Source organism: Lepidochelys kempii, chromosome 23, assembly GCF_965140285.1.
Source record: "Lepidochelys kempii isolate rLepKem1 chromosome 23, rLepKem1.hap1, whole genome shotgun sequence".
NCBI classification, from domain to species: domain Eukaryota; kingdom Metazoa; phylum Chordata; order Testudines; family Cheloniidae; genus Lepidochelys; species Lepidochelys kempii.
In genome coordinates this window covers 5,808,333-5,833,555 of record NC_136402.1, presented here as the reverse complement: position 1 = coordinate 5,833,555, position 25,223 = coordinate 5,808,333, and the positions used below count along the sequence as shown (strand labels likewise).

The following is a 25,223-nucleotide window of genomic DNA, read 5'->3' as shown; positions in this document are numbered from 1 at the left end:
TTTATTTATGTTTATGGAAGATAATGCTGCCTGCTTCTTCATTACAATGTCACCTGAAAGTGAGAACAGGCGTTCGCGTGGCACTTTTGTAGCCGGCGTTGCAAGGTATTTACATGCCAGATACACTAAAAATTCGTATGCCCTTCATGCTTCGGCCACAATTCCAGAGGACATGCTTCCATGCTGATGACACTCGATAAAAAATAATGCATTAATTAAATTTGTGACTGAACTCCTTGGGAGAGAATTGTATGTCCCCTGCTCTGTTTTACCCGCATTCTGTCATATATTTCATATTATAGCAGTCTTGGATGATGCCTCAACACAATGTTCGTTTGAAGAATACTGTCACTGCAGATTTGACAAAACGCAAAGAAAGTACCAATGTGAGATTTCTAATATACAGCACTCGACCCAAGGTTTAAGAATCTGAAGTGCCTTCCAAAATCTGAGAGGGACAAGGTGTGGAGCGTGCTTTCAGACGTCTTAAAAAAGCAACACTCCAATGCGGAAACTACAGAACCCGAACCACCAAAAAAGAAAATCAACCTTCTGCTGGTGGCATCTGACTCAGATGATGAAAATGAGCAGGCGTCGGTCAGCTCTGCTTTGGATCGTTATCGAGCAGAACCCATCATCAGCATGGACGCATGTCCTCTGGGATGGTGGATGAAGAATGAAGGGACATATGAATCTTTAGTACATCTGGCACATAAATATCTTTATGTGCTGGCTACAACAGTGCCATGAGAACACCTGTTCTCACTTCCAGGTGACATTGTAAACAAGAAGAGGGCAGCATTATCTCCCGTAAATGTAAACAAACTTGTTTGTCTGAGCGACTAGCTGAACAAGAAGTAGGACTGAGTGGACTTGTAGGCTCTAAAGTTTGACACTGTTTTATTTTCGAATGCAGTTATTTTTTTTACATAATTCCACATTTGTCAGTTCAACTGTCATGATAAAGAGATTGCATGACAGGACTTGTATGACGTGAATTGAAAAATACTATTTCTTATGTTTTTTACAGTGCAGATATTTGTAATAAAAAAATAATATCAAGTGAGCACTGTACACTTTGTATTCTGTGTTGTAACTGAAATCAATACATTTGAAAATGTAGAAAACATCCAAAAATCTTTGACTAAATGGTATTCTATTGTTTAACAGCTGCCGTGGGGGGGCAATGGAACCCTGCAGCTTCCAGCCACAGGTCAGGCTCGTGGCCCTGGAGCTCCCAGCCACCTGGTATCTGCCCAGCCACTTTCCTAAGATTTTGTCATGGATATTTTTAGTAAAAGTCACAGACAGGTCACAGCTTCCCTGAATTTTTGTTTATTACCTGTGACCTGTCCCTGACTTTTACTAAAAATATCCATGACAAAATCTTACCCTTAACTATAAGTGGCTGTTGAAGGGGGATGGGTTGCGGAGTTGCCTTGTGGTTGGGGTTTGAGGTTGTGGCAGGCTGGCCTTGTGGGGGGGGGTACCTTTTTTTTGCATTTCAAAGGTGGTAATGCTAGCGTAGATCCGAAGCGTCTCCACTTTGGGGATGGGACCACATTCTGATCTGAGCCCATTGGTGTAAATCCAGAGTGATTCCAGATTTATGCCAACATTACTGAGAGCAGGATTTGGCCCTGGTGGGGAATGGGGGGGCAGGAAAGGGGGTGACTGAGACCCAGGAGGATAGTAGGAAATCCCTCGGGAACCTGTAAGGCTATCTCCCTGCTCACCCCGACACTGCTATATGCCTCACCCCCGTGCTGGGGGGGAGGGGGGGCAAGGGGTGGGCTGTGCTGAGGCTGCCAGTGAAGGGGCCAGCTAATGTCCAGTCGGGAGCTGGGCTGAGAACTCACAAACTCGTTTCACCCACAGGCTACCCCCCAGACACCCCGATGGGTGTGGAAGCTTCAGAGCCAGACACAGGCATTCGATAGTGAGCCAGCAGGGGATCCGATTTAATGCCCTGGCGCCGGTGGGCTCTGCGGGGGGGGCGGAAAGAGAGGGCCATGTGCTCCAGCCCCTCTCGGGGAGGAGCACATACAGTGCTGGATTTAGGGCCTTCATTTTCGAGGCCCCCCCCCAGGACCCAGCCAAGAAAAAGAACATTCTCTCTTGTCTCCCCCCACCCCTGTTTTTCATCCTTTTTTTCTTTATCCTTCTCTTATAAGACAAGTCATGGGAAGTAAATGAAAATAAAGTGAGGTACCTTGATTGGGGCAGGGGTTGGGGTGCAGGAGAGGGTGAGGGGGGCGGGCTCTGGGCTGGGGCAGGGGGTTGGGGTGCGGGACGGGGGCAGGGGGGCGACACTTACTTCGGGCGGCGTGGCTCCCAAAGCGACCGGCACAGCCCTCTGGCAGCGGCTCCTAGGTGGGTGTTCCCGGCCAGCGGGAGCCTGCGGAGTTGGCGCCCGGGGCGGGGGCAGTGCGCAGAGACACCCCCACCCCTCGCCAGGGGGCCGCAGGGACATGCCGGCCGCTTCCGGGAGCGGTGCAGCGCGGTGGGAGGGAGGCAGAGCGGGCAGGGAGCCACCTTAGCCCTGCTGCTGGCATGTCTCTGCGCGCCCCTTGGGGGCAGGTGGGCAGCGGGCAGCACACGGAGCCACTTCCCCCCACCAGGGACGTGCCAGCAGCCGGCCGCTTCCGGGAGCGGTGTGGGGCCACCGGCCACGGCGTGCAGGCAGCCTGCCTGAGCCCTGCTGCACCACCACCCGGGACTCGGGGGCAGGTTGTCAGATGAGATTTGTCCTGCATTTTGGGCGCCCCGGGCCACCGCACGGTTTGTTTCATGGTAAATCCGCTCCTGAGCATATGGCCCCCTGCCCTGTCTCACTTCCTCTTTGGGGTGGGGGGAAGGGCATGGCTAATGCAGACCAGGGCGTCCTATTGGCCAGAGGAGGGACACAAGTGTTGGCTCAGCAGCCCTGGCCCGGCTCATCTCCAGTCATCAAAGGTGCCCTGGCACTTGCTGAACGGCTTGAACTTGTGCACTGCTTGGCCGCCCCTGCCTCACCCCAGAGGTGGCTGCATTTCCAGTGGGTAAAGCCAGATTTCTGCTCCGTTTCTGCTGCTGTGACCTGGGCTGACTCCACTGAGCGGAATGGCTTTGCTCCGGTTTCAGAGCCCCCTTTGCTGGGCCTGTATGCTTGGCCTTGCCTGGTGACAGTTAGCGTGGCCTTGGGGCTGCTTTAATTCATGCTCTGCCTCCTATGGACCCTGGGGGACAGTGAATAGCCACAGGACAGTGTGCTCCAGCCATGCCCTGATTCATTCTCCTAGGGGAGAGGCAGGGCCAGGGAAGCCGAACGGGCTGAGACGAGATATTTGAGCTGGAACTGGCTGGATCAGCACCCATGAAGGACGGCCCCCTGGAAGATCCAACAGAAAAGCCCAGGACGGAGAGGGCCGTTAATGCATAAAGACCGGAAAGCCCCCGCAGCCTGACTGGGTGAACCCAGTGTGGCTGGGGACCACAGGGCCGAGGTGCTGAGCACTGGGCTCCCAGCCACACTGGGTGCATCTAGGCTGGAGCTCGAGGTGCCATTTCCAGCCCTAGGAGACGTCTGGGGATTCTCCCTCCTGGCTGCTGGGCAGACGCACCCCAGAGCCAGAGATGATGGCTGCATGCCAGCACCTGTGCTTGGCTAGCCCCCCAGGGTAAAAGGAGTTTGTCTGCCAGCGGAGGAACCCCCTCTCCCTGAACAACGGGGCCTTGAAAGCAATATCTGGCTGGCAGAGCCAGGCCTGGGTATGTTTTAAGCATAGACCAGCCCCAAAGGGACCAAGGCGTAGGGCAGCCCCCGTAAATCCATGACTGGACAATCCTCCAGGAGCCGTTCCTGCCCCGTTGATGCTGCCGGAGGGGTCTGAGAAACGGCCCCAGAGACGCCAGGGTGCCCCGTAACCAGCCACCCCACAAAACACGGCCTGCACATCGCAACCGTTGGCAGACGGGAGGGGAGTTTATTCCGGGCCAGCGCTCCCGCTGGCTTTGTCCATCGCGGAGGGGGTGTGGCTCCCGGCTCCCCCGGCAGGTGGCTCGCCCCTCATGTGTGGAAAGGCTCTATATTTTCTTCTCTGCAGAGAGACATGGGTGGGAAGGGCATAGGGAGAAGGGGACAAGGGTCAGGAGTTGGCTGGAGACATCCCCATTCTGCTGCGGCAGCCGGTGGGGCTCGTAGGCTAGTAAAGTATGTCCCATTCCCAAGCTGTGATTCAGTATCCAAAAGGGACAGTCGAGGGCACTCTCCCCTCACGGCCAGTGCAGGCCCCAATGCCCCAGTGTGACACTAGGGGGCGCTGTGCTGCAGGGAGCAGGGTGGGGGCTCAGTAGGGGGCGCTCTCCCCTCACAGTCAGTATACCCCAGTGTGGCATAGAGCCCGAGCTCCAGATGATAATGCTGCTACCCCAATTTACACCAGCTGCGAATCTGCCTTATCAAACATAGGTTCTCCCTACTGCGGCCAGCTCTCTCTTTGGGTGCATCCACATCCACCCTCTTGAAGTTCCACTTGGACACAGGCTTCTGCACTTCCTGTCCTAAAGCACTGTGTCGCTGTTAAACAGCTGCTGGGCCCCACCCCAGAGGTGGTTGCATTTCTGTGGTGGGCAAGCCATCCCCACGTCTCCCTCACAGAGAAGGTTAATTAGGGAGCCCCAGATGGTTGACCCTATAAAGCCAAGAGTGGCCACCACGCCTTTGGGGGAGACTCTCCTGCCAGCCTGCAGAGCGCATTGCGAGGGCTCCTGAGGGCAGAGGATTCAGGGGGGAGTTTGATGCTAATTGGATCTGGTGGGTTTGAGCCAGGGGAGATGCCTTCCGGCTCGTAGCCCTCAGCACTGGTCTGGAAACTCCAGCTCCGAGTCTCCCATCTGTTGCTAGTGCAGGTAGGACTGCTCCTTGGGGGCCTCCGGACTGCGCTCCCAGCCTCCCACCCCTAGGAGGCAGCGCACGGGGATGCCAGGGCAGTGTGGAGCTGGACTGGGAGGAGGCGGGCTGTGGGGACAGAAATAGAGGGGAGCAGGGCTGCTGCCGGCTCAGTGCTGCTGGGGGGAGAGTTTAATGGGGAGTTCAAACCTTTTTCCTTCACGGCAAGTGCAGGCACCTGGAAGAGGACACACAGGACAGCAGGGGTCAGCTGGCTGCAGGGATCTTGGCGCCGTTCATCTCCTTTACCCGCCCTCTGCCCCTGCCCCCTATCCTAGAACCCCCAATCCCGTCTATATCCCAGTTTGTCCCCCTGCCTGTCCCACTCTGCCAATCTCCCCGGGTGCCCTGCAACGTCACCATGGGCAGATCCCCAGCTGGTGTGCTCTGACGCCGCTCTACAGGAGCCAATAGCGCGGTGCAGATTTACCCCAGCTCCGGATCTGCCCCCACGGCTTAGCGAAATCAGGGCCATGCTCTGGCCTTTTCTGTTCCGCCTCCAGGTTCTGCGGCCGGGGAACCCTTCACGTGCAAGCAGCAGTGACGCGTACGCCATGGTCCCCCTTTCCTTGAAGGTCCCCATGATATTTACAGAGATGCTGGCAGGGCGAGCGAGCCCTGGAGTGAAAAGAAACCAAACCAACCCCCAAGGTTTTAGGGCCTCGAAAACCGACCGGAAACGTTGCTGGAGCTTTCCAATTCCAACGGCAACGTTTCGGCCTGAGATCACGTCCGCGGCTCTCTGGTGCCGGCAGCCCCAGCATCACAGCCTCAGGGGTTCAGGCCGCCGAGCTCGGCCCTGGAGTCCGTGGGCCCCCTCGCAAGGGGGAATGCCCAACGCCTGAGTGAGGGGCCCGTTGCCTGCCCTTGGAGGGGCCAGTATCGATGTCAAATAGACTGTGGTGGGCAGCATCCAAGTCTTGGATCAGTCACTGCACTGCAACGCAACTCGGGAGAGCTGGCTTCGACTCCCAGCTCTGCCCCAGACCTTGGGGAAAGCACAGCCATGCTCTGTGCCTCAGTTTCCCCACCCCACCCTCTGTCTATTCAGACTGCAAGCTCTTTGGGGCAGGGCCTGGCTATCACTGTCACCTTGTCCACACACTGAAGTCACATGGCTTTAACTCACTGGCTGTACGTAAAGGAATACAAACTCCCTAGTTATACTGGTAGAAACATTCTTCTCCCGGGACAGCTATCTCCATACGGGAAGGGGGAATCAGGGATCTGGGGATAAGGAACCTTTCTACCAGCGTAAGGGTTTGTCTACACTGCAGGTGGGAATGGCCCAGCTCTGATGCTGTAGGAACTCCACCTCCTGGAGAGACCGTCTCTAGGGCGATGGAAGCATTCTCCCATGGACTGAGCTGTGTCTACACTGGGGGTTCGGTCAGCAGAGCTACGGCGTTCAGGGGGGTGCATTTTTCACACCCCCTGAGCTCTGTAGCTCTCAATGTGAAGTGTAGGCCAAGCCTTGCTGGGTCTCTAACAGGGGTTGTATCAGTGTAGCAAGATGGGTAAAAAAAAAAAATCACATCCCTAACCCATGCACAAAATCTGTATATAAAACAGGCTCATGTATCTGGGCAGCGCCCGACACAGAGAGATCCTGAGCTCGTTACTATGTGTCTCTTCAGTGCCCGGAACAGTGAGCCACTGATCTCAGTTACTGTGTGTCTGTGTGTCACCTGGCATGACAGGGCTCTGATCTCCGTCAGCGTGTGTCTCGGCAGCGCCTGGCGCAACGGGACCCTGATCTCGGTCACTGTGTGTCTGGGCAGCGCCTGGCCCGACGGGGCCCTGATCTTGGTCACTGTGTGTCTGGGCAGCGCCTGGCACAATGAGGCAAGTCATCCTACTCCTGTTAATAAGTTAATTTCAGACTCTGACTCCTACTGGACCTGTGAAAATTGGATTTTGACCCCCACCAAATACCCAGCCTGCCCCACAAAACATCGTCGGGTCGGACTAAGCAAACTGAAAGGCCTCTGACTCCTGGAAAGGGTGCATAAAATCCAACCCTTTGCTCCCGCCTCCCCAGTTCACTCTGGTAGGCGCTGATATGCCAGGTCCTCAGCTGGTGTGAATGGGCCTAGTCCCCTTGGCTTCAGTGCTCATCTGAGTTCCAGTAGAAGGGGGTTTGGCCCCCGCGTCGGGTACTTACACAGCTGCTCTTCCAGGATGTAAATGTCGTCTTGCTGGAAGAGGAGAAAGAGAGCTGCTGTCCTTAACCAAACCCACAGGTTGGCTTTAAGCGTCTTTATCCACCCGAGTTCTCTGCCCCTGCAGCACATCCCAGGACAATGGGGCGTGGAGAGCAGAGCGCCCCCCTGTGGCAACACATTTCATTGCACTGCGGCTATTCTCTGCCTCCCAGGGCCCATCGGGAGCAGAGCATGATTTAGTGCAGCCTGAGGGCTGCTCTAAGTGACACTGGGGGCAGGGCCCAGAGTACAGGGAGGTCAAAGTCACTTTACCCCCTAAGCCAGGAACAGGATGGGGGAGCTGGGAAACAGCCCCAGTATCTCAGTAAATGCCCCCAGGCCGTCTGGTGCGAGCTCTCATCCTGGCTCTTGATGGGTTGGTGTCTCTGCAGGGTGCAGGGGTGCTACATAGAGGGTCCTAGAGCAGGAATCACAGGGTGCAAGGAGGGGCATTTAGGCAGGGCAGGGGCATTTAAAGGGGCATGCACACAGCAGATGAGCCCAGGGCTCACCTGAGGGTGAGGGGATGGTGTGTTAGGGCCAGAATGGGGCTGCCCATAACCCATGGTAGGATCAGGCCTGGAGGGTTGGGGTAACAGGGTGGGGTGGATTGGTGTGTGGAGCTGGTAGGATGCCAGGCGGTGCCAGGGCCATGTAGCCTCCCACACGGGCTGAGCCCAGGGGCAGACCCTACGCCAGCCCACAGAGCCCCGCTCACCAGGCTCTCCTGAAGCTCCGTCAGCTGGATGATCTTCTGCTTGATCTTGTCGTTGTCCCTGGAATTCAGTGCAAACGTCCACGATCACGTCCCTCCTGCTCCCCATGCGAGGGGCGCTGCATGCTGGCGCCTGGATGGGGCCACCCCACACCGCCAATGCTGACCCTGGCACTGCTGTAGGGGGCGCTGTGCTGCAGGGAGCGGGGCTCAGCAGGGGGCGCTCTCCCCTTACTGTCAGTGCAGGCCCCCAGTGTATGGGATTTTGTAGCTGGAAAGCTCTATGCCTGAGGGCGAGGGCGCTTTCTGCTACCCCCCCATTCTTCCCTTGAGATGATGCCCAGGGAGTTGTGACACTCCTCACTCAGCTTCCATCAAGGTTAGATGCCTGTCACCTCTTTTAATAGCTAGATAGTCCTGACTGCCAGCCCCCTCTGCTCTAACCCTTAGACCAGTCACATCTCTGGGACACACTGAATTGGCCCCTTGGTATCATATTTATTCTACTGCCATCTGGACCTTAAATAATGACAATCCCTAGCTCCCATATAAGGCTTTCCAAAGGAGGGCAGTGTCATTGTCCCCATTTTGCAGAGGGAGAAACTGAGGCACAGAGTGGGGACATGACTTGTCCAAGGCTGTCCAGGAGGCCAGAGGCAGAGCCAAGTCCCTTTGAGTCACAGTCCAGAGCTCTGGCCACTAGGTGGCCACAGACTGGCCATGATTCCCCCTCCCCCCCACAATCATCTCTGTAATGTTCAGCCCCTTTTAAAATCGGGGACCAGATCTGGGGGTAAATGGGTGAACCTGGGGGGGATCTGGCCCAGGGATCAGGGAGGGACGGGATGGTCACGTACCTGAGAAGGATTTCCTCTGTTGACTTGAAGACTGGGGCAGGGGGATGAAAGAGTGAAGCTGTTACCAACATGTGTGGTATCGTACAGAGCCAGCTGCATTCAGCACCCCCAGCGCTGGTCACATGGCCAAGACCCAGGAGCGGGTTAGTCTCCAGCCAGGAGCAGGGTCTAGTGGCCAACATAGGTTTTGTTCATAGATTCCAAGGCCAGATGGGAGCACTGATCATCACCCCCCCCCCCCCGCTCCTGCCCCCAACAATAATTCCCGGAGCAGATTTGTTAGAAACACATCCCAGCTTGATTTAAACAGGGCCAGCACTGGAGAATCCACCCCGAAAAATTTACAGAGAAGCGTGCTGGGTTCCCCAGCACTGACCATTTTAAAACCAGGATTGGATCTTTTTCTAAAAACCCTGCTGTTGGAATTATTGCAGGGCACGTCTCTGGCCTTTGTTATCCAGGAGTTCAGATGAAATCAGTGGTTCTCCACCCAGGGTACACGTCCCCATGGGGGTACGCAGGTGCATCAACTTATCTAGATATTTGCCTCGTTTTACAACAGGCTACCTAAATAGCGCTAGTGAAGTCAGTGCAAGCTACAGTTTCATACAGTGACTGGTTTCTACTGCTCTGTGTACTACAAACTGAAATGTAAGTACCAGATTTATATTCCAATCGATTTCTTTTAGAATTAGATGGGGAAAATGAGAAAGTCAGCAATTATTCAGTACTCGTGTGACTGAGACACTTTTGTATTTTTAGGTCTGATTTTGTCAGCAAGTCGTTGTTAAGTCAGGTGAAACGTGGGGTATGCAAGAGAAACCAGACTCCTGAAAGGGGGAGAGTCGCCTGGAAAGGTTGAGTGCCACTGGGCTAGATGATCACAACTATCCTTCTGGCCTTAGAATCTAGGAATCTACAAAAAATTTCCAGCTGAGCATTTGTCTGTCAGAAAATGCTCTCTGACCTCAGACCTTTCCTCGGGATTGTGGCAGACTTTCATTTCAGAAGAAAATGGAAAGGCCAAGTTCTGACAAGGTCCTTATAGCAGCGGGACTGTCCGTGTCCTCGTTTCTGGATTGATTTGATTTTATAGTAGCTGTGAATTACCAACATACTGCAATATAAAACAAGAACTGTCGAGAGGAAGAGGCGAACCTCGTCCCGTTGCCACAAGGGCCTTTCAGAACCGTTTCCGTTCCATTTTTTAGAGCTATTTGACATGATGGATTTTTTTAAAGGTCAAAATCAGAACAAAACCTTTTGATTTTATTCAAAAGGAGCACGTCGGCATGCCTGACGTGATTTTATTTTTTTAAATTTCACACAATGGGACATTTCAAAAATGTTTGTTTTCAAATTTTGAAACGTCGGCATCTCCTGTGGAAGGGAAATCCCAAGCTTCCATCTGCTCCAGCTTGTGAATTCCAGGCTGCTCTGTACAGGTCTCTGGTACAGTCTGTACAGGTCTCTAATGGTACCCTCTAATGGGTAGTTGGACGCCCAGCTTGGCTCCCATCAGAGCCAAAGGAACGGCTACCATTGACCACTGTGGGATGGGCCAGTAATCTAGGGACAGAGTTAAGAGGCCCCCAAAACAGGAATGCAAACCCAAGGGCAGAGTTCATAGATTCATTGATTCCAAGGCCAGAAGGGACTATTGTGATTATCTAGTCTGACCCCCTAGATAACCCAGCCAGAGAACTTCCCCTCAAATAATCCCTAGAGCAGATCTTTCAGAAAAACATCCCAGCTTGATGTATGTAGAGTTGTTATAGCCATATTGGTCCCATGGTATTAGAGAAACCGTACTGGTCCAATAACAGATATTACCTCTCCCACCTTGTGTCACAGACTCACAGGTCGTGCCCACTCTTGGCCCCATGTGGTCTCAGGAGGAGGACCCCCGAGAAGGGCTGTCTCACTGAAGGCCTGGCCTCCCTCAGCACAGTACATCCAAGTCTCCCCTGCATCCAGGTGGGCTCTGCCTGCTCTCTCTCCTGAGCCCAGAGTCCCCCTGGATGCAGGGGAGACTTGGATGTGCTGTGCTGAGAGAGGCCAGGCCTGAGGGCCCTGAGAGTTTCCTGTGCTGGGTTCAAATGCTCAATAAACCCTCCTGTTTTATGCTGGCTGAGAGTTGCTCCGGTCTAGAGATCAGGGTTACTTTATTCCCTTTGGGAGTGGAGGCCCTGGGGGTCCAGAGCGAGTGGACTCCCTGAGGGGGCCCACGGCGAGAGACAGGCGTGCTAAGGCTCCGAGAGGTGTGGTTCCAGGAGGTGGAGGGGCTTAACCCCTGAGAGAGAGTGGACCCCTGAGAAGCGCTGTCTCACTGAAGGGGGTTCCCCCCAGGGGCCAAGAGTGGGCACGACCTGTGAGTCCGTGACACCTTGTCTCTCCAATCTTGATTTAAACAGTGAGGAAGAATCCACTGCGACCCTTGGTAAATAGTTCCAACGATTAATCACACTCACTGCTCAACGCTGACGCCTTATGTCCAGGCTGAATCTGTCTAACTACAACTTCCAGCCATTAGATCGTGTTAGACCTTTCTCTGCTAGACTGAAGAGCCCATTAGTAAATATTTGTTCCCTGTGTAGATACTTATAGACTGTAAATGTATAGACTTAACTGTAGTTAAGGTTGTGTAGGCCCCAGAAATAGTAACCCAAACCCAGGGCAGAGTTAAGGTTATTCAGGCCCTTCAGTAGTAATATGATAGCTACCATCATACCAGGGCTTGAACCAGGGACTTCCAGAGCTAAATGCATAGCAGCTGCAAGTTGAGCTAAGCGTCTCAAGCCAGGAGGTGTAACAGACTCCTCGCCTCTGTGAACCAGTACAGCACATGCCCTGCAACACCCACTCACCAGTGGGTGACAGTCACCCAAACCCAGGGCAGAGCTGTGGTTATGTAGCCCCCAGAATAGTCCCACAAACCCAGGTCGGCCACTGATGTCTCTGCCTCAGGTGGGTGCTGGCGGACAGCAGGGCTGGAGAGCTCAGGACAAAGGCAGAGGGAGGTCTGGTGCCCTAGTTAGAGTCCAACGTCGTCTCTAACCCCAGACAGGACCATTACCTACTGATCATGCCAACCTGGAGGCCTCAGCTAAGCCCAGGAGACCCCGACGGGCTGCATCCTCTCACCTTCGTTCTCCTCCTTCAGCCGCAAATTCTGTAGGGACAAGGGCAGACAGGCCAGCTTAGCGACAGGGGGAACGGCTGCTGCGTTTGCTACCGGCCTTGAAGAGCACCCGGCTCTGGGGGCGTGGACCCCCGTCTGGGCATTAGCTGGGGGCTCTGCCAGGTCTGACCCTCAGCCTGGGCATTGGCCATGGAGGCCATGGGGTTCTGACGGGGCCTTCCCCAACATGGGCATCAGCCACAGAACTGTCTGGGCATTGGCACTCTGGGGCTACAACTCAGGCATATGAATTAAAGCTGCCAGCCCAGAGCCCACCAAACCCACCCTACCTCCAGCAGGGTGAGAGGAGCCTGGGCTGCTCCCGGGGCAGAGGCCAGGTGTCCACAAGGCTGGAGCACTCACCATGTACCGCAGGTTGGCGTTGGCTACTTGCAGGGATTTAATCTTCTCCATCTGGGGGAGGGTCGTCCGGGAGGGAGAGAACAGAGGTAAGTAGGACTGTATGGGGAGCCGGGTTAAAAGTTCCCATATAACTCCCTCCTCCGCCATGTCTGAGCCATTATTACTAGAAGGGGAAACTGAGAACACCAGTGGATCCAGAGCAGGAGCGGGGAATACTCACTAGGGCTTGATTGCGCCGTTCCAAGGAGACCATCCTGCTGCTGCCCCTCCCAGCCATGCTGGAGTGCTGTGCAGAGAACAGTGGGGTGGGGGGTGTCAGATCAGCCCTGAACCCCCACAATTATTCTGCTGTGAGCATCTCCCCTAATCCTTCAACAAATGGGCAGGTCCCAGGACACAGCAGGGAGCTGCTGGAAGCTCAAGGAAAAAATTCATCTCTGAGTTTGCCTCAGTAGTACACGATGCAGTGGCAACCTCCAAGTTCTCGAGCTAAGTAGAGCTTGGGTAGGCTGGCTGTTCTCAAAGGAGAACCCAGGTTGCTGTAACCCGATTTAGCAGGTGTTGGACAAAGGGGAGCTGTGCAGTGTGGGGGTGCTCTCCAGTGATTCCCCCAGTGTGGTACTAGGGGCTGAGTTCCCCTCCCAGCCAGTGCTGACCCCAATACAGTAATAATTCAGTGATGTGAATTCATGCCCAGGAGGGAGGCCGGTGCTGCTCTCAGCTATGGCCCTTTGTTGTCTCTTTACAGTCAATCACTGAGCTTTTTGCTCCCTGGAAGCAGCGACCCTGCAGGATGGGGAAGCGGCTGGATCTGGGGATGGGGACAGAGCTCTTTGCCCTTTGGCCACCAGCTTGGCCCCAGCCCGTGAGGGACCCAAGCCACTGTAATCTGGTGGCCAGTTGGCCACTCCTATGACAGGACATTGGGTCTTGGGCCAGCTCCCTGCAGTTCAGATGTCCGTGTCACCGAGACCAGCAGCCATCAGTGACTCCCGGTCTGAGACCAATCGAACAAGGGACTTTCGAGAGTGGGGCAACCTATTGGGCCATCCTGACCCACATGGCTTGGGTCCCAGGGAAGGGCCCTTCCTGTTAGCCTCGTCCCAGTGAATGCGATGGAGATGCCCCCTCAGGGCCCATCCCCACCTGGAGCAGGATCCCAGCAGAGATGGAGACACCCCCCTAGCCCGTCCCCACCAGGGGCAGGATTGTCCCCGCTAGCCTATTCCCCAGGGCTGGGCCCAGCCTGGTTCTGAACAGCCCAGGGGATGGGGCTCCCATGAAACCTCTCCCTGGGGCCTGCAAGACAGTTCATTACCTGGCTGCCACCTCCCTGGCCCAGCCCCTCTGCGTGGTCGCCCCCTGCAACCAGGGACCCCCTCTGAAGGTTCCTTCCCTTGTGATGTCACCCATGATGTCATAGGGCAACCAGAGGGAGCTTGTGGCTGGTGGTTCTCCCTGGAGGGGGAGCAGGGGAGGGGACACAGGCGGTGGGGGCCTTGGGAGGCAGAGGATAAAGAGCAGGGGGCAGTGAGGAGTTCTGGGGGGCAGCCGCTTGGTGCCCCATGTACAAAGCGATTTTGGGGGTTTCTCAGCCCAGGGACAGGGGTCCCTACCACAGATACCAACTTTACAGTGTGCCACTGAAGGCCCCCATCCCCTACAGCCCCCGCACAGGCTGGGCTCCCCACCACCACGCTGGAAGGGGGGGCCCTAGGGCAGAGGAGGGTGTCTGGGGGACACACAGAGGACTCAGTCTCCAGGACTCTCAATCCATCCCCAAGGCCTGGGGGGGACCCCTGCAATCGCTGGAGAGTGCTCCCCATGGCAGGGGTGTGGGCAGCCACCCAGGGCATCTTGGGGTGAGCCCCAGTGAACACATTTCATGGAGGCAGCCAGCCAGGTGAGAGCCAAGCCACCAGGGACTTTCCCAGGTCCATTCCCAGCCCCCTTGGGCCCCTGGCTCTCCAAGTGGACTAGCTCAGCCCCTGGGTCTGGCTGCCTTCCTGCCCTCCATGCCCCTCACCCCACCAGCAGGATGCGAGTGACCCCAGTCTCATTCAGCCAGGGAGGAAGCAGCCCCCAAACACCTGGGCCTTGTTCATGTGCAGCGACCGTACTGTGGGCAGCAGTGCCGCCTTCCCACCCAAATGGGCCCATCCTACCATGGCCAATGCCCCATTAGCCCCGTTGATTTCCGGGGCAGGGAGAGGGCGGGAGGGGTCTCTCCCGATCGCTCTGAGGAGGCGCCGACCCGACACCGCTGAGCCTAACTGTTGGAGTCAGTGGGGGTCAGATCCCAGCTGGTGTCAATGGGCGTCTCTCCATTGGAGTCAATGGGGCCAGATCCCAGCTGGTGTCAATGGGCGTCTCTCCTTTGGAGTCAATGGGGCCAGATCCCAGCTGGTGTCAATGGGCGTCTCTCCATTGGAGTCAATGGGGCCAGATCCCAGCTGGTGTCAATGGGGCCAGATCCCAGCTGGGGTCAATAGGCCATAGCTCCCCTGGAGTCAGTTTACCCCAGATGAAGGCCTGGGTCACTCTGTTTAGCAGGGTCCGTGTCTCTTGCTCCCACCAGAGTGCCAGGCTCATAGCTGAAGGGGGGTGCCAAGAACCCCCCAATGCCCTCTGGCCCAGCACGGCCTTTTGGGACGGAACCGTACACTTCCAATGTCACCATCTGTAAAACCCAGGGGCTCCTTATGGCGTCTAAGTGCAAATTCTGGTCTCGTTGCTTGGCCTGGGCTGCCCCCCAGTAGCAGCTGCACTCCCGTGGGGCTGCAGCTGGGTGTGTGCTTTGGCACCACGGAGCCCTTCAAGCGCCTTGTTTTCACTCACCTGCCGGCACCGTTGGCCCGTGGCCCTCTGCTGCTTGGGGATCCAGCCCCTGGCCTGTTGGCCTGACGGTGCCTGAGTCTCAGTCCTCCTCCAAATACCCACCCGCACCCCACCTCCATCTCCAAACCGACTCCTGCCCCATGGGTCCCTCCAGTCACAGGTTGGCCTGGTGACTTTATAACCCATGTCCCCCCTGGCCACTTTACTGACCTCATTGTGGGCTTCTTCTCCTTCTGCCCTGCAGGGGGCGGTACAGCACCAGCTGGGCTCCATTCTGCCCTGCAGTGGAATCCACCAGTGGCATCGAGAGCCCAGCTGCGGTGCCAGCCCCCAGGGGACTGCGGAGCAGGTCAGAGATTCCCCCCTCGCCCCGTTTTGCAGGTCTGACATAAGCACCCAAACGAAGCGCAAGGGAGCATTGGTGCCGCCCGCTGGCACCGGGCAGGGTGGGGATGGCTCACAGACAGCACAGATGGGGAGGGGAGGTGCTGATGGAACCGCCCAGCATGCTGGATGGAAAAACAATGGTGGGTGGGGTCAGAAGGGGGCTCAATCGAGTTTGTAGTCATGAGGATGAGCAAAGGCGGGAGGGAATGGGCCTGCCATCCAAGAGGGTGTCTCTCCTCCCCCCCGCTGCCAGTCAGAAGCCCCCGTCCTCCAGGAATGGAGGGTGGGGGAGCAGGACCCTGCTTTTGCCGCCCACCGAGGCTGCTGCCTTCTCTGGATTCCCACTGCCAGCAACCCCAAACCAACACCCCAGCTGACCTGGCTGGGAAGGATCCCCCATCACCGCTGGGTGCTAAGGGGCGTATTCGCTCCCCGCCCACCCCAGGGGGCTGGCACGGCTGCACATGTAACTGGACAGAGACACGTGATCCCCTGGCAATCATGCCATTGCAAACCCCTGGGGTGCTGGGTTAGACAGGGTAGTGCCCCCCAGGGAGAGAGCATGGCTGGAGGCTGAGTTACCCTGCAGGGCTCTGGGATGTGGCACATGGTGACAGCAGCAACGGGCAGGGCCCCCGTACCCCTCACTCCAGTTCTTGCCCCTCATTTTCCCTGTGACACCCCTTGGGAGCCCACGCTCTCCTTGTTCCAGCCTGGGGGGCAGCCATGCCAGACACGCCCCCCGCTTCCCAAGTGAGACTGGAACCAGCTATCCCAGGCGACCACTGCCCATTGCTTCTAATGCCACCCTTAGCCTCCCCCATGTACACGAGCATCATCGATGACTTTGGCCCACCCCTGCCCAGAGAAGGGAAGTGACTTGGTACCATTACATGGGGAGTCGGTGGCAGAACTGGGAAAGAACCCAGGAGTCCTGGCTCCCAGCCCCCTGCTCTTACCACTAGACCCCACTCCCTCTCAGAGCTGGGGAGAAACCCCAGGAGTCCCAGCTTCCAGCCCTCCTTGCTGCTAGCATTGGACCCCACTCTTTCTCCTCTCCCAAAGCTGGGGAGAGAACCCAAGGAGTTCTACCTCTCTGGTCTGTGCTTTAACCGCAAGGCTGCCCCTCCCTCTGGGCACCTGTAGGGGGAGCTGCTGAGTGAGCTTGGAGCATGGCTGCTCTCAGCTCTGTCCCAAGGGTCACTGGTGCCCTGGGTTTCCAGCGGTGTGTGTGGAGTGGGAGGGATGTGGGGGACGCAAAAGGCCAGGGTGGGGGTGGGGACTGAAACCCTGATCAGGGCAGCCCATGCAGGGATGTGCCTCGCGCTCTCAGAGCCCAGCCCTGCAGCTGAAAACCCACCTCTCTGTCTGGCCACAACCAGCTGGAGGCGGAGTCCTCAGCCAAGGTTGAGACAGCAGGTGACAAACCCCAGCCCCAGAGCAGGCAGCTGTCACGGGGGTTCCATGGAGCACATGGCTAGGAGTGGGGGCAGGGGTGGGTGCCCTGCTGCTGTCTGGGACCTGTCATTGCTGGGCTGAGGAGGGTACCAGCCAGTGTCAATCAGCTGTAGCTCCATTGGAGTCAATGGGCCAGATCCCAGCTGGGGTCAATGGGCCTTAGCTCCATTGGAGTCAATGGGCCGGATCCCAGCTGGGGTCAATGGGCCTTAGCTCCATTGGAGTCAATGGGCCGGATCCCAGCTGGGGTCAATGGGCCTTAGCTCCATTGGAGTCAATGGGCCGGATCCCAGCTGGGGTCAATGGGCCTTAGCTCCATTGGAGTCAATGGGCCGGATCCCAGCTGGGATCAATGGGCCTTAGCTCCATTGGAGTCAATGGGCCGGATCCCAGCTGGAATCAATGGGCCTTAGCTCCATTGGAGTCAATGGGTCGGATCCCAGCTGGGGTCAATGGGCCTTAGCTCCATTGGAGTCAATGGGTCGGATCCCAGCTGGGGTCAATGGGCCTTAGCTCTATTGGAGTCAATGGGCCGGATCCCAGCTGGGGTCAATGGACCTTAGCTCCATTGGAGTCTAGGGGGCCAGATCCCCAGCCGGTGTCAATCAGCAACAATTCATCTACTTCACTGGCGTTCTGCTGATTCCCACCCATGGAGGATCTGGCCTGGAGTCCTCAATATGGCAGCAATCGGCAGCACAAAACACATTGATCAATCTGCTCTGGAGTGCTACCAATAATGCTGTGGGGCTCTGCCCCTCCCCACTGCCTACCTCTGCCCCCTCCCGCCCAGTGGCATCCTGGCCTGGGATGGGGCTCAGGTTCCCCCCCATCCCACAACCCTGCCAGCCTCGCTCCATTAGTAATGGGTTAAAAGTGTTGTGAAATGCAAAGAAAAAACGACAACAGAAGACGGAAGTGATGCCATGAATGAACATTTATCATGACAGAAATGAGTTAATAGTATTAAGCACTAAAAATGCTGACTCCACTAAGCACAAGTTAATACACAACTTTACACACACAAACCTACCGGAACACTCAGATTTCGCTACTTAGCCATGGTAATGGAGGTCTTGGCTCTTTAAAACAATGACACATAGTCTCGACCCTTCCCTTTAACAGATCGCACCCCCCCACCCCGCACCCACGCCCAGAAAAAAATAATAAAAAATGATTCAAATAAATAGGTTGTTAAAGAGAGAGTCAATGGAGAGGGAGAGAAAATGACCAGAGGCTGTTGCATAAAATGAGCTGGGCTTGGAGGGTTCCAGAATTCTTCTGCTGGGGGGCCGGGGAAGCAATCAGCTGTCTCCTCAGGATGGGCTTTGCTGTCCAAGAAAAATTCAGGGAGTTGAAGGCCAGAAGAGATCATTAGATCTCAGGCCCTTCGCTTTCACCCCATTATGGAGCCAAATAACTTGCGTTTGACTTTGACTTAAGCATCTAGATCTGGCCGTTGTTGGGCTTGTGGGCGCTGCAATGGCTATTGGGGTGGTGACCCAGTCGCCAAATCCTCTCTGCTTCCCCCGTTCTAGCCACTAAAAATCCCGCTGCCCTCGTAGAGGAAACAGATCCCCGGACACCTGGCTTCCTGAGCCCACTCTCCTAGCACCTAGACTGTCCTAACTCCCGGAGCTGGGAACAGCACCCAGAAGTCCTGACTCCCAGCCCCCTCCCCCCCACTCAAACTACTCAAACCACCCACTTTCAGTGCAGGAAATGCGTCAGCAAGGCCTGCCCAGTTTTGTCGTCCCTGCCTCACCTCGCTTCCCTGTCCCCTTGAGAAGAAACGAAAGCAGCTATTCTTCCTGGGCCTCCGGCCTTCCCCAGAATGAATACATCAGCCTCAGCTGGGGCCTGTCAGCACAGCCACCTGGGCATCAGCAGAACCACTGGATTGACCCCAGCTAAGAAGCTGGCTCATCGATGCGCCAGGGAGCCAAGGAATGTCATCTGTTCAGAGAGACCCTCCTACATGAGCTCAGGGCTGCCAGTGTAAATAGGCGTCAGTCCATTTGCAACAGCTTGATGGCAGGAATGGCTGTGGGGCTGACGCTCAGGGTCACAGGCCAAGCTTCCTTTCCCTCGGGAGCCTCTGTCTCAGAGACAGCTTCGCCCTACGCTCGCGGTCCAAGCCCAAACATTTTTATGCACCAGCTCCTCTTGGACGTCAAACAGAAAATGTTTTCCCCTCTGACAATTGAACAAAACTGAGTATTTACAATGAAGCAATGAGATTAAAGGGAAGGGGGGAAAAAAATCATTCCCCACCCCTCATCCCTGGGAAAAATGAGATGATCTCTGATCGTCCAGGTTAATAGCCGATGTGCGGCCATTCAACAGTCTTTGCTTCGCTTCCTTTCTATATCGATAGCTCTAGAAAGAGAATTATCAGATATAGAATTGCTTTGTTGGTCTTTTTAACATGGAAGATGGGGGGGGGGAGTCCAGAAAACAGATTTGATGGACACAGAAAAGGGGGGTGGGGAGGAGTGGGGCGTTAAAAAGTTCAAGATGAGGGTGGGGTGGAGGTCAGAAGTTCAGGAGACGGTGGTTGGAAACAGGATGGCTCTCCGCAGCAGCGACAAAAATTCGAGATGAATCCCGTTCAGATGAGGCAGAGTTTGGTGACAGGTTGTCTCTGAAAAGCAACCAGCTTAGAAATGTTCTCGATGCAGAGAAGATGAGTGTGGATTTAGAAAAGCAGTCCCGAGGTAGCCGGCTACTGTGTCTTTAGTCCCTCGCTGATTAGCTTTTTGATATATAGATATATATAGTTGGCCTATATATATTTATAGAGATTTGTGTGTTGCGAGTGTGTCTGAACTCATCGATGTGTATGGAGGGGTGCTCCGAATGGATGTCCGGACAGAAATTAAAAGGGAGTTAGGATGATCGGGAACTGCTTGGCACTGGAGGAAGGAGGCACAAGAGACAAACACAGGGGTCGGGGACAGAGGTGTTGGTGCCTCCTTCTGCTCTGGTCAATATCACGTTCTGGGAGATCAAACAGTGACATGGTAAATGGGAGGGAACAGGTACTGGTGAGCAAATGGAAACAAGACAGGGGTGTCTGTCCCCCCCCTCCCGGCTGAGATCCTGCCCCCTGGGGCGCGTGGTACACTCCCAGAGAGATGCCGTGTCCTAAAGAGTTCACGCCCAGCACAGGGGGACCTGGATCAGGCTCAGAGCAAATCCCACCAGCTCCTTCCCCAACTCCAGCCCCTCCTGTTTGAGTCTCAGACTTTATTGCCTTTAAATACAAGAGGGGTAGGGAGGGGAGGGTGCCAGGGCTCAGCAAATCAGATTCACCCTCCTGCCCCGACAGCGCCCCCCACGCTCTGCTGAGGGTGGAGGCCGGGGAGAGCGGGGACAGCCTGGCTCTGCCTCCACCGCTGCTGCCCTTCCGAGCGGGACGGGGAAGAGGAAAGACGACTTCCATTTGGCACTGCGAAGGCTCCCGGAGCCAGAATGGGGTGGGGGCGAAGCGGGTCCAGGAGGGAACCATCACATTCAAGAACCGCTGCTGTTTAGATGGGGGGAAGGGTGGGAAAAGGGAGAGGGGACCCACATCCAGGCCAGGCCCAGCCCCAGTCCCTGGCTGGCACTCCCCTGGCAGCGGCCGGCTTGGGAGAGACCTGGGAGGAAGAGGTGGCTTCTGCACCAGTTGGGCAAGGGACTGATCTCCCCAAAGCCTCTCCAAGCTCCCCACATGCCAATGGGGAATTGGGACCCCCACAGCCCTGGCTTTGATGCATGCGGAGGCATCAGGACTAGACAAAGCCTAAACTACAGGGACTGCCAGGGGCTCACATCTTGGCTAGAGGGGCCAGCAGGCTGGGTGAGCGCCCCATGCGTGGCGTCCCGCGTCCAAGCAGCCCCCACCCAGCACTGGCAGCAGCCACAGGTTGATTTCCAAGGGTCCCAGCTCATCTCCCGACCCATAAATTACAGCCTCTGCCTCCCTCCCCCGGTCCCCGTACCAATGAGCCACCCGCTGGCGCAGAACGAGCTAAAAGTGGCCCCGACTCCACTCTGGCAGCTCAACGCCCAGGGTGAAGGTGCAGCCCGCAGAATGCAGCCCCGGACCCCACCCCCTGTGCCACAAGGCAGCGGTGGAACGGGGGGGATACAGGACACTGCAGTGGCATCCCCGGGAGGCGGGACACAACAGGGCCAGCAAACCATTGTCGACGGAGATGTCTCACTTCCTAGTCACTGAGGCTATAGCCCAGAGACCTGGGCCCAGGTTGCCCAAGGGATTTAGGCACCTGCAGATGCAGCTAGGTGCCTAAATCCCTTTGAAAACCTGGCCCAAGGACTCTCTCTTTTAGTTTATTATGCTTTTTTTTATTATTTTATTAAATTTTCTTTAAAAGCCACTAAGAAAGGACCCAGGGTTCAGATCCGCTAACATGATCTATCGTTTATGTCTCTTTTTCTATTTTATTTTTTTCCCTTTTTTAATTTTTTTTTTTAAATCTTGTAGAACATCTAAAAACTTCATTCCCCCTCCCCCCACCCCCTTTTTAATAGCTGCATGTTCTCTATAAATAAAAAGTTTGGCACTTCAAAAAAAGTTTGGTCGGGTCTTTTTCAGATAGATGCCGCATAGGGAACGGATCCCCTCAGGACTAGCCTGGAATACTCCATATTAGCCCCAAGATGCTACAGATTGCTGCAGTATTTTGGGGCAGTCCTGGTGAACACTAGTATTTTCTAAGGGTTTGCTTTGAGCAATAATACCACCTAGTTTTTGTATAGCCCGTTTCTTCTGTAGAGCTCAAAGTGCTTTGCAGAAGAGGTCGCTACCTTTATTCCCATTATACAAATGGGGAAACTGAGGCAAGGATCTGGAAGGCTCATTGTCCCCCAGCAGGCCGAGCTGGGAACAGAACCCATATCTACTCCAATTCTCCACCCATTCGTCCACACTGCCTTTACTGATGAGCCACAAACACTCCAGTATTTGAGTAACAACCCCGCCAAATGCTGCACCTTGAAAGAATGTTACCACAGCACTTGGAGATCTTATTGGTGAATGCTGTAGTAACGATTTACAATTGGAATCTTTTATAAGGGTATCTTACAACATTCTACAGGAATGACCCCAAAATACAGCAGTATCATTGATTAATAGCCCCCAAAAGCTACCTAGTGCAGTGGGGTTATGACCGTATTCGGGGGGGATACTGGAGTATAACAGTAGACTTACAGCATTCTGCTGATGATCCCAGACACTACGGCACTATAAGGTCCTAGTCCTAACATGCTACAATTCATAGTAATGTTCCCGCAGCATTTTGCCGGGTTAATGAACAATGCGATAGTATCATTAGAAGTGCCTCCTAGCACTCTACAGGAAGGATCCAAAATACTCCAGCATCACAGAGTAATAGTCTGAATATGATGCCCCTTCATAGTCCCATTGCTGCAGTATTTGGGGCTGGAGTGTTTTTGATTCAGGTATCCTAGCATTCTGCAAGGAGCATCCAAAACAGCACGGCACTGTAAAGTGTTAGCCCCAGATGCTACATCTCCATATCGGGTTAGCTCCGACAGCGGGGGGGAAAATGTCATGTAAATTTCACTGGGATTTGGAAAGTATTTTTGTCCCGTCATGTTTGGAAACGGACAGATTTTTCATTTTCCTAATTGCCTGGGTAGTGTTTTTAATAGCAGCAGCCACCTTCTGTGTCTGGACAGCACCTGGCACGAGGCCGATCTGGTCCATGACTGGGACTCCCAGATGCTACCCTCCTACACCATCAAATTTTTGGTATTTTTTTAAAAATGGGCAATTTCAGGAAAAATACATTTTTGATGCTGCCTAATATATTCCATCTTGCAAGGAAGCCGGCCACCCAAAGTGGCTGGATGAAGACAATGGCAAGCCAAAATGAGGGCACGGGGGAGAGTTCGTGAAAAATATCTTGCGAAAAATTCCCCCCAAAATTAGACATGTCAAGAAAACCAAAATGGTTTTGTGTTAAGAACTTAAAAATAACTCCCATTTTTGGTTCTAACCAACTGTGACTGATTCTATTTATTACAGTATTTGGGATAGTATTGAAGAATGCTGGAACATTTCACTTTACAAGGGTATCCTTATATCCTGCTACAACAGCGACTGAAAGCTCGACAGCTCAGGTTAATGCTACTGAAGTATTTTAGCCAATACTGTAGCATTTTTGTACAGGTGCCTGTAGGAAAACACTCCAGGTTATCCTAGTGTTACTGAAGTATTCTGGAGTGTTGTAGTATTATAGGATATTGCTGTGGTACTTTTAAAAGGGTATATTTATGAAAACATACCCTGACTTATCATACTCGAGTACTTTGGGGTGTCACTGTAGTGTTTCAGGATATGACTGTAGTACTTTTATTCGGGTATCTTTATGAAAACATTTCAGGCTATCATAGCGTTACTGTGGTGTTTTCAGATATGGCTGTGTATTTTTAATGAGGATGCCATGTTAAACACACCCCAGTATTACCCAGCAATGGGGTAGGTTTTCCAGCATAGCCTTGAGCCATCAGAGTAGTTTTGGGGTTAAATCAGGTAATCCCTCTGTGACCCGGTGTGCCCTTTTGCAGCCTGCCCTGACCTTGGCATTTCCAGTGAGGGCTGCCCCAGGCATGCCGGGTCACATAGGGCTGCCCCAGGCACGTCAGGTCACACCCTCTATGCAGGCATGTATCGAAAAAGACAGACAAATATTTTGGCACAAAAACACCTCCCTACCCCTCCTCCCGCCGCCCTTTGCAAAGTTTGATATGCAACACCCCTACCATAGGCTACAGCAGCACGTTTTGTTCGACACAAAAAATCCCAGAACCATTCGGGCCACTCCCACAGCTAGCAGGAATGGGCGGAGCTCCCAACATGGGCGGAGCAAGGCCTATTTACTCCAGTGCAGGATCTGGCCCGACCCATGTAAAAGAGCCAAGTCTCCTGGCCCTGCCTCTCTGCCTCTCATCTCACCTCCGAGATTCAGTGCAAGATGCTACTTAAATATTGCTTCCTTTTTAGTAGTAAATATTTTCACATTTGTTTTGTTCCCTAGTTTAAAAGGTTACAAACCCCCCTCCCTCAGCCCTCGGCTAACGAATGGAAAATGATTGATGTCTGCTAGCTAACATGGAGGGGCCCCTCTGCCCCCCAAATCCCAGACCCACCGCTAGCCCCTTCCCCTGAGTCTGTCCCCAATTCCTGTCTGACTGTCTACCTTCTGGAGCAACGTGGACATGGCTGCCCTAAGGTGAGCTGTGGAGCCTGCCAAGTGCCATGCAAAGCAAATCCGCCTGTGCCAGAGCTGAAGGCCAGCTGGGGGTCAGGAAGAGATTTTTCTTCTCAGGGTAAAATATTGCACAAATCCACAGATCGCCACTGGGGTCAGGGGTGAACGGCCGGTGTCACATGGGGAGGGGGCTCCTTTGGGCTCCTGGCTGGGGGCGTTACGGGGTAAGTGCCAGTGTAAGGCGGGGAGGATAATGGGATAAGTGCCGATGCTAACTGGGGTTGGGGTGGGTTACGGGGTCAGATGGGGAGGGGGATCCCTAGGGCGGGGGAGGCAATGGGGTTCCTGTGAGGGTCAGACGGGGGAAGGGGTCTTCTAGGGGCTGTGATTGCATTTGGACCTATGAAGCAATTAAGTGGATGGCCCATCTCCCCGGGCACAGGGTCCCGACTTGAGGGGGTCTCTCCGAGCACAGCACTGGAGCAGAGCCGCTCACCGTCCCCACCTGCCACTGGTAATATGCTTATTTCATTCCTGCCTCTTCCAATGCTCATGAGTAACCCCCTCCCCGCCCCCCCGCCGCGATACCAATCCGGCCCCAGGCTCACAAACAACCCTCCGGAAACAAACCAGCATGTTCAGCCCAGGGCTTCTGAGCAACCCTACAATAACAATCCAGTGTATATAACCCAGGGCTTCTGAGCAACCCTACAATAATAACCTGGTGTATATAACCCAGGGCTCCTGAATGACCCTACTATAACAAGCCAGTGTATACAACCCAGGGCTCATGAGCAACCCTACAATAACACACCAATGTAAGAAGCCTGACACACAGGAGCAACATTACAACTAACAAACCAGCCTGTTCAGCCAAAAGCTTCAGAAGGATCCTACAATAACAAGCCAGCCTGCAGCAGAGCACCCCCGGGCCACCCTACAACAACAAGCCAGTACAGACAGGGGTGGGAGCAGGTCAAAAGGAAAACAGCCCTGTTTCCAGAAGCCCTGGAGGGCCCTGCCAAAAGCGGTGCATCAAAAAGGGG

The 25,223-nt window shown here is 54.7% G+C and overlaps 1 protein-coding gene across 2 annotated transcripts; it reads right to left on the bottom strand.

Annotated features, from left to right (window-relative positions):
- Positions 1-3,849: 3,849 nt before the first annotated feature.
- On the bottom strand, positions 3,850-12,399 carry LOC144929658 (uncharacterized). Of its 2 annotated transcripts, XR_013634908.1 has the most exons (7): positions 12,251-12,399; positions 11,800-11,878; positions 8,707-8,737; positions 7,853-7,910; positions 7,095-7,128; positions 5,081-5,108; positions 3,850-4,079 (listed from the first exon to the last, which is right to left on the bottom strand). XR_013634908.1 is itself a non-coding variant. In XM_078849993.1 (4 exons), exons 1-4 carry the CDS (start codon positions 8,886-8,888, stop codon positions 5,041-5,043), a joined length of 342 nt encoding a protein of 113 aa, XP_078706119.1. In that variant the 5' UTR covers positions 8,889-8,903; the 3' UTR covers positions 3,850-5,040. The 2 variants fall into 2 exon arrangements, 1 of the variants encoding a protein (XP_078706119.1); XM_078849993.1 differs by lacking the exons at positions 11,800-11,878; positions 12,251-12,399 and having other exon boundaries at positions 3,850-5,108; positions 8,707-8,903.
- Positions 12,400-25,223: the final 12,824 nt, after the last annotated feature.

Bases quoted from the DNA above. Each gene is read 5' to 3' on its own strand.
- LOC144929658 (XM_078849993.1), bottom strand. From the start codon at position 8,888: ATGTTGGCCACTAGACCCTGCTCCTGGCTGGAGACTAACCCGCTCCTG. The intron at 7,911-8,706 runs GTACGTGACCAT...ACTGAATTCCAG, and splicing joins ACAGAGGAAATCCTTCTCAG to GGACAACGACAAGATCAAGC. The intron at 7,129-7,852 runs GTGAGCGGGGCT...CTCCTCTTCCAG, and splicing joins CGGAGCTTCAGGAGAGCCTG to CAAGACGACATTTACATCCT.